Here is a 12,207-nt window from a genome sequence, read left to right on the forward strand (position 1 = left end):
AGCTTAAGACGTTCGTTGAGATGAGAACTGGCTAGCAGCAGCTTGCACTACTCTTGAGAAGTGCATGTGCGCTTTCTTAGACCCGCCCTGCCCTCACACTCCTGCGTTAAGTGCTCACTGTTCGATGTCATCCAAGACGTGCAGAGTAAGTGCTTTTTAAAATTGTGCGTCCGCTTATTAAGCTCCGGCAACAGGCTCATATATTTCGCATGCCTCGCTACGAGTAATGTGCTGGGCATATATGCACTATACATGTCCAAGAAAGTAATATAAGTGGGACGACAGATTTACACATTTATCTTTTTCGTTTCATGCACCCCTTTTGCAGGTCCTCCTGGAGAAGCTGCTGCGCTCCTGTCCCGGCTTAAAGCGGGTCTACCTTCTCATACGCACCAAACGCGGGGAGGAGCCGCAGGCAAGGCTAGCAACGATTCTTGGCTCGCAGGTGATATTCGCTCACCTCACTCTTCTGGACTCTCTCTAAACGCAGAGGTAATACTGTCGCGAGTGAGAGCACCAACTCCAGAAATTATTCCAGCCGAAGCATCTCTTGACGATGCAGTTGAAGTCTCCAATGGTGATGACTATATTTGGAGTATAGTCCGTGCTACGCCTAGACTGCACAAATGCATGCGTACAGCGCCGTGTTGTGTCCGGGAATCGTCAGAAAAAAATTGGAGGGGCGCTAGAGCGCCGCCTTAAGGGTACGGCGCGATAGCGTTGATATGTTAAGGCCCACGTATACGCTGAATTGGTCATTCTCTTTATTACGTTTATAGATTCCCGGGAATCTTCATGCCAATGCTGGCGCAGTGGTGCTTCGGTTAGGCAATGTGCCAGTGCCTTACAATGGCCGCTGCTGGTTGCTTTTCCGAAGCAATCTCTCGCGATGAATCGGTAATTTAACTGGTGGGCAATTTGCTCTCAATCCGGTGGCAGGTGACCCACCGGCCGTCTAGGCATCTTCTGTGGTAATTTTTCGTGGATATTTCGCTCATGGCCAACGATATCGACGCCGGCTTTTATGCCACACGCAACGCAATCACCTTTACGCACGTTTAACAGACCAGTTTTAATGCGTATGTCTTTTGTGTCATCGCCCAGGACGGCGACGAAGTGAACGCCAAACACAACCACCACTTCGCGCACTGATAAACCTTCCACCATCGCCGAGTTTGCCTGGCCGTGGTGTAGTTCTGGCTGCACTGCATGATGGAGGAGCCAATATCTAAGACGTTCTTCACTTCTCCTTCGGCCGCTGCTTGGGAAATCGAGAATGCTTTCGGTTCGCCGTGTTTGTGTCTGAGCTACATTTGTCGTTTCTGAGCACTGCTTTTCGGCCATGAAGGCATTGTTGCATAATCCAGGAGTTCATGGTGCTCCGGCTCTCCCCGCACCCTCGAAGCAGCCTACATTATTTGGCGACGCGTGTGCGGCATTCCTCTTCGACTCAGCCGCCGTCGTCGCGATATTGGCTTATTTGGCGACAATGGCGACAGCCTACAGGTACTGCAGGCGCATGCACTTTCGTATTCTTATTTCGGGCTGCAACATATTACTGTCTGCGCGGCGCACAGTGTGTCTCACATTTCACTTTTCACTCTGTCATGCGACCCAAATGCAAACAACGTAGAGACACGCGCAAGAAATGCACGAACGCTTGCTAAAAACTCGGTTACACAGCGTTCGGGTTTTTCCTCTATTTTGTTCGCGTTATTTAAGCCGCGGCGGTCGAATTTCAGTGGAGGCGAAATTCTAGAGGCCCGTGTACTGTGCGTTGTCAGTGCATGGTACAGAGCCACAGGTGGTCGAAATTTCCGGAGCCCTTCACTGCGGCGTCCCTTGTAGCCTGAGTCGCTTTAGGACGTCAAAACTCAATAAACCAACCATAAACCAGTTCGCATTATTTATTTGATGGCGCCGCAGTAAACATATCAGGAAAAAGAACAGCCGAAAAATGCGAACTAGTAATAATAATAACAAATTGGTTTTTGAGGGAAGGAAATAGCGCAGTATCTGTCTCACATATCTCGGCGGACACATGAAGCACGCCGTAAGGGAAGGGAGGATGGTGGGAGTGAAAGAAGAAAATGAGAAACAGGTGCCGTAGTGGAGGGCACTACGGCACCTGTTCTCTCTTTCTTCGTTCCAGAAAGCCTGACGCTCACTTGTACTCAGTGCAAAGAAGCGCAGCATATGGTGAAACAAGAGGCATGCCGTTAAACACGGGTCATGCAATGAATACGAATTTTCCTGATCTTTCTTTCTTCGCGTCTACCGCTTTCTTTTTTTCAGCTATTCTTGCGTTTATTTTCGTAAGCAGCACAAGCTTTGTTCAACATTGCTTTGCTCAAAAGCTGTAGTCGCAAGGTGGCTGTCCGCGGGCATCTAAGCTGCGAGCCAGAAGGACGAACTGTATAGGCGACAGAGGGAGTTTGCGGCGTGCGGCTACGCGGGAAAGAGATAATATCGGCGCAGTCTCGCAGCGAATCTCATGAAATACACGGATGCATAAGGAGACGGCCCCTCGAGGGTGTCGATTAGACGTGAATGACCCGTGAAGCATCGCTACAAACCGTTCCTGAGCGCATGCGTCCCGTAAGCTTCCTCTGGCAAGCGTACATGTACCCGCACGTACGGTTGCAAAGTGTACAATTTCTTCGAACGTTCATTTCGAATGCATGCAGAGACAGAGAATCATGCAGACCTGCAATTCGTTCTTGGTTTTGCAGCCGATGCCTGCTATCAGGCAAGGCCCGCCGAGAACATCCAGACAGGATACATTTCATCCTTCAGTTCTAGAAGGCTCGGAGCATGGTTTAGGTTACTACAGCCTAGTCATCAGAGCCGCGTCCCTTCTACTCTTTTTGTCGCAGGTTTTCGAACGGCTCAAGCGAGAGCAGCCCAGCGCACTTGAGAAGGTGAGAGCAGTGCCTGGGGACCTCACACTTCCGAGCCTGGGACTCAGTGAGTCTGACACGGCCGCCTTAGTCCAGGAGGTATCCGTCGTCTTCCACTCGGCTGCTACGGTCAGGTTCGACGAGTCTCTCAAGTGAGTGTACCCGCAGAAACTTCTCGTCTCGCTCTATTTGTGTGAAAGACGCAGTGATAGAAACGAGGCTCACAGCGGTATACGAAGTTCAGGATGGAGATAAAATGACGGTACAGTTCTGCGAAAGCAGTTGGATTTGCCCTGTAATATTTGTTTACTGTTTGTAATGCGAAAACATTTCTTGCCTCATGAGTGGCGTGGACAGGATGTCACCACGAGCTTTGGACGGAGCGTGTCTTCATGAACTGTGGATCATCCAGCAAGAGTGTAATTATGATTTGTAATGGTTAATAATGACTGAATGGAAAGTTTAAATTCCTGAATAAAATTTTTATGTAAGTAATGAAGCTATTAGTTTCGCTAATTACTCTGAGTAATTCGCGAAATTGGTGAGTTACTAGTAATTTCTCCAGAATTGAAAGAACATTAATAACGGGAATGAAATTATTTGATTAATATTGAATAAAACTAATTAATTAATAACTGATTCATTATTAAGAGTACGTAATTAATTAGTAATAAATTGTCAATTAAATAATTCGTAATTACTTAGCTGGGCCCTTTCATTGATCAAATAATTAACCGATTACATAATTATTGCCAATGAATAATTACATTGCTAAGCAACAGAGAAGGCAACGGAACTCTAAATGCTGTCGGATGTCCGCACGTAAGGAGACTTACGTGCACCTTTATTGTTTTACTCTGCACTCGACAGAATTTTCCCGAGGAGTGAAGGCGGCTGGAGGCTGGTGGGTGGCGCCTCTGCAGGGAGGTCAAAGGTGGCTGTGGGTGGTTGGGCTGCTCCATAGCTAGGGAATCTGGGTGGGGCAGTGGCCAGTGGGCGGTGGTTCCGGAGGTCAGCTGGCTCTCCCGCTGTGTCTTTAAATTCGATTTACCCATTGCTTTTCGTTCGCTTGCAGTTAGAGGGTGGAGGTAAGTGGACTGGAGTGTACGAGGTCTGTTAGAAAAGTATCCGACCTTTGGCCGAAGAAAAAAAAAAGGCATAACTGGAGCGTTGGAAACCTAATTACCTTCAAAGTAGTCTCCTTGGGACTCCACGCACTTCTCCCAGATGTGCTGCCACTGTTGGAAGTATTCCGCCAAGGCCTTTTTCGGAATGCAGTTTAGCTCAGCTGTCGTTGCAGCCATAATGTCCTCTCTTGTCTGAAATCGCGCTCCTTTCAATGGCCTCTTGATTTTCGGAAACAACCAGAAGTCGCAGGGGGCCATATCAAGAGAGTAAGGAGTCTGCCGAACTACAAGAGTCTGGTTTTTCGCCAAAAAATCTGAATCAAATGCGAGGAATGTGCAGGAGCATTGTCATGATGGATGCGCCAATTTCCTGTTGACCTCAACTCCGGTCTCTTGCGCCGCACAGCATCGCCTAGGCGACGGAGGACACCCCTGTAGTACTGTTTGGTCATTGTTTGACCCTGGGGGGTGCGTACTCGTGGTGTGCCACACAGCGAGAGTCCAATAAAGCAGTCAGCATCACTTTGACGTTGCTGAGCATTTGGCAGGCCTTCTTTGGTCTTGGGGACGTGGAATGCTTCTACTGTGACGACTGGGATTTGGTTTCCGGGTCGTACCCGTACACCCAAGACTCGTCACCAGTGATTGTGGTGTTGATGAAGTCGGGGTCACTGTTTGTGGAGTCCAGCGTGTCCTGTGAGACTTCAACACGAAGCTGCTTTTGCTCCACCGTGAGCAGCTTCGGCGCGAGTTTCGCCGCAACTCTCTTCATGGCCAAATCGTCGGTGATAATGGGATGTGCAGAAAAACTACTGATGTTCACCTCTTCCGCAATTTCTCAGATAGTCACTCAACGGTCCCGCATCACCAGAGCGTCGGCAATGACCTGGTCATTTCGGCCTGTTGATGGCCGACTGGAGCGTGGCTCGCTCTCCACCGATGTGCGGCCATCTTTAAACCAGTTGTACTATTGCTTAATTTGTGTGCTGCTCACAGCATCACCACCGAAAACCGTCTGAATATTCCGAATGGTTTCCACTTGGCTGTCGCCCCGTTTCTGGCAAAATTTGATGCATTAGCGCTGCTCCTGTCGCACCGCCATTTTGCTTGCACTAAAAAACCGACGAAAGCACTGCGCACTACCTCACTCAAACGCTGCCTCCCAGCGACTGACGCTATCGGCAGGCGGGAAAAAATTCGTGCATGCGCACGACGGTTCAAGGTCTGCTGGTGCAAGCGCACTTGTTTCATATCCATCAGGTGTTCGCAAAAAAAAAAAAAATAAGGTCGGATACTTTTCTAACAGACCTCGTATAGCTGGAGGGACAGATGTGAATGGCACAAACAGTGGCGAAATGGTCAAGTCCGGACTTAGCTGCTTACGCGCTGAAACGATGCCGGTGCTGTTTCAGGCTTGAGAAGGTAATTCGTCGACTTGGTGAACTGGACTGCGAGTCGCTCCCGATGAAGCAACATCATCACAGCCACGCCGGGCAGACCTAGGAGCAGTGCATGCAGTGGGGCTGAAAGCCGTTTACGATCGTTAATGGAAGGTAGTGCTGGCATTTTCTACCGTTACCCCGCACCGGCTCGATGCTTCTTTAAGAAGCGGCAATGCCGCAAAGCTTCGAAAGTTTGGTCATGCTCACAGCCTCTGACAAGTGGATTTATCACTTTGTTATGAGATATATGCGACCAGAGTTACCTAGAAAGTTTGTAGCCGCGCCGGTCTGCTTCTGAGTTGTTCGATATTGTCGTGGATGATTTATACGCCTAATCAAGAAAGTTCTTTATCAGCTTTAAATAGTGTCCGGCAGTTTGTTGTGTACGTAAGTCAGGCCTAAAAAAAGTTAGGGAAAATTTAACCATGCTTATACCCAAAGATCTAGCAACAGCATTTTGTCGATGATCTGGGCCAAATTTAGAGGTCGCCATGGCACGGCACGGTCAATTATCTTTTGATATCGATATTGGTCCAAATCGGCCAAAGTAAAATTTTAGCAATGGCCCGGGCCAAATTTCAAGGTCGCCATCATGACGGCCACGCTCAGTTATGGTTGGACATCAATTTTGGTCCAATTTGGGCAAGGTCTTATTTCGAAGGTGGTCTTTGCCAAATTTCTTTTAAATTACTCCGGTCAAATTTGGAGGTCGCCATCGTGTCGGGCGCGGTCAATTGTGGTTGAACATCGATTTCGTACCAGATTGGCCGAGGTCATTCTGTCAAAGTAAATCTCTTGCTATGCTGTGCTTATTAAGGTTAAACCAATTTCAAATCAGGCACATAATGGTGAGCGATATTTGCTTTGATTAGAGCCACCGCTATAAAACAGTTTGAAAATTACGAGTCTACTCTTGGTCTCTCCGGTCAACACAGCCACGTGAAGATACCACTAATTAGAAATATCCTTTCGGAACGGTCAGACTGGTAAGTGGATCTATCATGGCAAACTATATCAGAGAGCATTGAAGGCAAATTTGTGCAATCCGAAAGGAGATTCAAAGAAAGCACACAGTTGAATTGCAGGATTCGTTTCACCTAGCTTTCCATGGCGATAGTACTTGGCTGCCTGTTAGGATAGAATCGAGGGGTAATATTCTCTTATGTCTTTAAGCGGAACCATGTTTATCGCAGACCATTGCGGTGCGGACGCAGTGAGATACAGGAAAAGCCGTACGCTTCATTCATATTCTACATTTACGATGTGTAGCGAGCAAGTCAAAGAACAATTGTCGGGAAGCGAAGGGCCCCGCTTCGACGAGATCTGCCATGTGCCGCCAGTGCGAAATTTTACTAGGCTAGCGGAAAACGGGGCACTTTTTGTCATTTTACTGAATGAAATTATCCCTAGGGTAAACCGCTCGTGCAACCGGCCCCGTGGCTCTCTCGAACAATGATGATCATGAGCAGAAGTTTCCAGGTTGCTCAGGATAGTTGCCATCATTCTTATGCGCCTTTATCTCGAAACTGTGATGTCGTTTTTTGAACACGGTGAGGCCGAGAGCGATTGATATTTTGGCCTTCGACGCCGCCAAGTGTAATTGCAAGCATTGTCGTCGACATCGAATCGCTCAGTTATTTTGGGGCATGTTCGCCAAATAAAGTCTTTCTTTGAGTGCTACGCCATTCTATCTTCCTTTTACCCAGGCATCATCCGAGAGCATCCATCCGTGAAAACATTACGCCGCCGATGCAACTAACCATGCCGTGAATGCATCTGTCCATGCAAAATAGTCTGCTCGCAGAATGGACCCCAGAATCGCTTCCGATCGACGATGCGCTTTTAGTCATGCCTATATGGCACCGTCCAACAGCAGCACGCACTTTTTGCTGAAGGGCATAAATAATTCCAAGCGCTTGAGACTGTTATAACTTGTCGGAAACAAGCTGATAATGATTTTACCCCCCAACCTATCCCGCAGCGGATGAGCTGTTAAGGTGTTTCCGCTCCTTGCTGATCTTTTTGTTTTTGGGATAATGCAGCCATTCTCAGCCCTCATCTATTGCTAACAGGACGTTATTAAAAAAGTCCTCTATATCCTGCTCCAATCCAAACCAAAGTTCTTGCTGGATCTGATGATGACAGTGATGATTATGAATTTTTATGGCGCAAGGGCACATGCGGCCAAAGAGAGCCAAGGAAGAAGGTTTTCTTCGTTTGCTTAAGGTGGGGGCAAAGAGTTTAATTTTTTAAATTACATCCAGCCTGTGTTACGCTTATGAAGAACACACTGAATCTTCCTGACCTTTCCTTATGCCGTCGTATTTCTCGTTTGTCTTTTTCAGAAAATATATTTCACCAATGAATGCTTAAAACAATCGATTTTATAGTCCCAACGTCCTTTTCATCCCGCATAGACCACCGTTTCAATGATTGGGTTCCAAGCTGCCGGATTCATTGTGATTCACAATAATTTGTTCTGAAGACTAGCCCGGACTGGAACCACCTACCCGCCTCCGTCCTGTCCATCACTCCACGCGACGCCTTCAAGTCTACTGTGTATAGTCATCCTAATTAATCTGCCTACTACACATGTATTTTTGTTAGTCACCCACTCCTCTCTGTAACGCCGATCTGCCCTGAGAGTAAATAAATGAAATAAAATACCTCGGGGAGCTCCACCACTTTATGGTGACAGTGAAACCTTCATTAAAGATCAGAATTAAAGTTCAGACTTCTGACTACTTTGGTCATGCGTTGTAATCGTGATTGTGTAATCCTGCGCATCAGGTCCTTCATTCAAAAATTCACCTTTCTCCGTATTTCATTTGAATCTCTACAAACATTAGAGAGAAAAAAAGCCATGGCAACTGCAAAAGCGCCTTAAATGTCTGCAGCCTTTGGTCAGCAGTTTACGCTGTACATTTAACATCATTATTCATCTATACTTGATTAATACCTGCTCTATACTTCTAGCAGGGCGTTGCACTGGCCGACCTCTCCTCCTTGACTCTCATTAAAATTCCTTTCTCTCTCTAAAATTATAACCGCATTGTTTTGCAGAGTGGCAGTCGAGCTAAACCTCCTGGGCACGCGCCGTGTTTTGGACCTCTGTAAACGAATTCCGAATCTTTGCGTAAGTTAAGCTTGGCTTCAAATTAAAATTTCCTGTCAAATGCATTGTAATGGAAATTTTCAGTGCAAATGCTGTTTTTAGCTCTGATATCAAGATTCGTTGCATATTTGCTCAGTCCTTATACGTAGTTAAGTTCGTGACTGTTTCTTCTAGGCTTTTGTTCATGTGTCAACAGCGTACTGCAACTGTGATAACAAGACAGATGTGCACGAGGTGATATACCAGCCATGCGTGGATACAGAAAAAGTTATTCTGGCCGCTCAGTGAGTACATCTTGCTTCACTTATGCTGTCAAGGATTATCTCTAATTAGTTGTGACATGCGCTTATCTTGTGGCTTCTTAGTTTACTAGTTTTATTTCAGAAAAACGAGTTTCACTGTGGTCTCGTTCTTCGTCCTGCCTTTTCTTCTTAGTGTCCCGTCTTGTTGCGCGTTTTATTACATTATGACTCGTCAGCTATCCCTACGTTCTGCGCTGTTGAGCTTCACTGTGGCGCCTGACGAATGACTTGCTGATGCTTTTTGTGATAACGGATCTGTTAGAAGGACAAGTTTGAAGAGCGTACTCTAATCTGAGGAAGTATTCCCCTGACATCGTGAAATAAAAGGGCAGAGAGGTTAACCAGAAGAGTGTTTCGTTTGACTGCCTTCCCCGGGGGGTAAAGGATTAGACAATGTAGAAAGAGAGAGATTGAATACCAGCTGAGGTGGCCAGTTGAAGGCGTATGTGTTGCAAACTGACAACCTCTCACGCGAGATGGCGCCCTAGAGACTGTCAAGCGATTCGGCAACAATGCTTGCAATGAAAGTGCCAAAGTGTACGGCAAGCCAGAAAGCAGCTTAGAGGTTATTAAACATAGTAAGATACCGTGAGTATGTAGAAATAAAAAAGAAAGACGGTAATCTCATCAGAATTTCGGATAAACCGCTATACTAGCGGTGAGATACACGGCAATTCTCTAAATGGACAGTGTGATCACGCCACTAATGCTGCGAGAAAAAGCACTGTCAATTTAAGAGGTGAGGTTACGATGATTCCTGGGATAAGGTGGATATAGCTCAGAAGGAAAAAATTATTTCCGTGAAGCTTTCCGGAGCTTTTCTACGTTTTATTGCTTCTTTTATTTTACATATCCTAATGACCCAAGCATCATGAAGTGGGTTAAAACAGTTGGTCGACAAACAGGTAGTCAATCCAACAGTTATGCAATTCTAGCGAGCTGAGATTGATTAAACAGAACGATAGTTAACGGCGCTGTCATGGTGTCTCGAGAACAACCGACACAGAAAATGAAGTAACGTGCCCAGCTGGTAAAGCCCCTTTTATATGATGACCGCCGGAAGACGATACGTACGCTGGCGACGAGATCAACTATTGTGATAATGTGGGAAGACCGAAAATTTTATCTGACACAGAGGCAAAAGGCTGTCCTTTGGGCGCCTAGGTTAGGCAAATTTAGTTCAGATGTTTATAGTTGTGCTGGCAGTGCAGCTTTAGATAGAAAGAATGAAATGTGCGACATTTTTTCTAAAGATTTTAAGTAAAATTCAGTTGTTATTTTGTGCATTTTATAAGCGTGTGTCAAGCGGCGATGACCAGCAGTGTCAAGAACCAGAGCACGAGCGACGCTGCTAAAAGCACTTTTACTCTGGAAAAATCATGATCTTGTGCAGAGGCTTCCAGGATATTCGAGATAATTCTCGGTTTAGGCACCTTGTCTCGACAGTTCGTCGCCATCTTTCGACTGAGGGTGACATATTACGGCGGTCGTTTTTCACTCAACGTCCGGTGAGCGCACTTGATGCAATCACTGCCGCGCAGTTATTTTCAACTTGTGGGCGCGAGTTCGCCTAATAAGCCGCTTGCATTCATCGTCAGCTTGACTGTCCGTTGCCCATCGTTGTGCCTGTCGTGACAGTCACGTGACATTACCCAGGCAGCTAAAGATGCGCACTCATAATTCGCGCACTCGGCTGACCACCTCCGAAACCATGGGGCAATTTTCTTCTCCAGGAGCACAGATGACAATTCCTTGGGCAGCACGGATGAATTACTGTCTGGCCTCCCGAACACTTACACCCTGACCAAGCGTCTGGCAGAATCCTTGCTACAGGACGAACGCGGAGCCACTCCGGTCGTTATAGTACGGCCTTCCATTGTCACCGCCTCGTGGAGAGAGCCCTTTCCGGTAAGGCAACCCGACATTGACTGACTATTGCGCTCCAACGCGGTAAATCTGCACCCTAGCCGTAAGGCAAGCTGCTATGAATACCTCGGATTGACTTGAGCAACTCGCGATTCTCACCGTGCACCGCGGAGGAGAAAGAATCTTTGATGATAATATGGTCTGGTATGCGTTGGCGGAATAAATGGTGCGGTTCTCACGGACACGCACGTTGCATCCTGGCGAGGAAACGACTTCGCAGAACATGTCCCAGAGGGACCTCACCGGGTGACATGAGTCGGTCCGGAATGACGATGTCGTCCACACATATAGGGAAGCGACACAAAAGCAACTGTGTATCGTGGCTAGGGACGATAGTATTGTCGGCAGTGGTCCTACCTCTCAGGTTCAACAAACCACTGGTTCGTGAGAGGCGCACCATGTTCTCGTGAATGGATTTTGCAATGGATACGGAAAGGCGGCGCGCCTCCTAATCCCGTAGGGTGCGGGTTAGCCTGATGCTGCAATGCAAACACCTAGCCAGGCTGCGCTTCCAGATCTCTCCCTGTGTCCATCTGAAAAAAAACCTCGCTGTCCCCATTCCCAACCTTTGTCCCAACCCATTCCCTACAACCATTCTTCCCATCCACTTGTCCCTCCCTTCCGCTACTTCCCAGGGAAGATCAGGGGAGTCTCCCTGGGCCCGCTCCCCCGGCTGTGGGTCGCTATAGTAGCTTTTCCCTTTTATTTTACTTTTCCACCTACGGGTGGTTAAATTACAACTTGCCCACGGGCCTATTCTTTTATTTTAGAATTAGGTTAAGCCTGTTGTACGTATGTGGTGCAGGCAGGGACTTATTATTTTTATTTCCTTTTCGTTGCCCCAACCTATTCTTTGTCCTTGCTTATGGTCCTCTCCAACTCTGGCTTTTTTTTGTGAATAAACTAGTCGGCAGAGACTGGTCCAAGCATCCCAACCCAACCAAGCCCTCCTTAGCGGCCGGCCGGCCAAGAACAAAATTAAACGAATAACCTTTAGTCAAGGCCCCATAGCAAAAGATTGCAACGTTCTAATCAAACAGCCATGATTTGGGTTCAGTCACGCAGAGGCTGTCTTCAAGCTGCGGCGCAGTGCATCGCATCCCGCTAAATAAAAGCATATGCACAGTGATTTAAAAGGAAACCCAGCTTTCTGATGGTGGTAGTGACCCCGAAGGGCTTCCGGCTCACAAATGTCTGTGCAGGAAGGCTTTCTCGTGAAAAACCCGCCCCAAAGCCCTCTACATTTTGTACAAGAGGGCGCACCAATGGCAATGGCTGCGTTTAACTTGACACTGGGAGTAGTTTGGGGCACGGTTGCAGTGTTGCCAGAGCAAAAGCTGTTCAAAACGAAGAGTATTTAGGATTCGGCTCCAGAGTTTCCAGAGGAAAAAATTC

At 47.2% G+C, this 12,207-nt stretch overlaps 1 protein-coding gene across 1 annotated transcript in view; it reads left to right on the plus strand.

The window, feature by feature from the left end:
• Positions 1 to 12,207, plus strand: part of LOC149369449 (putative fatty acyl-CoA reductase CG5065) — a 39,907-nt gene that overhangs the window by 13,340 nt on the left and 14,360 nt on the right. Inside the window, exons 2-6 of the mRNA XM_089575631.1 lie at positions 329 to 445; positions 2,877 to 3,052; positions 8,533 to 8,605; positions 8,759 to 8,868; positions 10,620 to 10,794. Coding sequence (XP_089431757.1) covers positions 329 to 445; positions 2,877 to 3,052; positions 8,533 to 8,605; positions 8,759 to 8,868; positions 10,620 to 10,794 — 651 coding nt within the window. The remainder of the gene's footprint in view (positions 1 to 328; positions 446 to 2,876; positions 3,053 to 8,532; positions 8,606 to 8,758; positions 8,869 to 10,619; positions 10,795 to 12,207) is intronic.

The sequence above is a fragment of the Amblyomma mixtum genome, chromosome 1 (assembly GCF_055824585.1).
Source record: "Amblyomma mixtum isolate Tamu chromosome 1, ASM5582458v1, whole genome shotgun sequence".
Lineage (NCBI taxonomy): Eukaryota > Metazoa > Arthropoda > Arachnida > Ixodida > Ixodidae > Amblyomma > Amblyomma mixtum.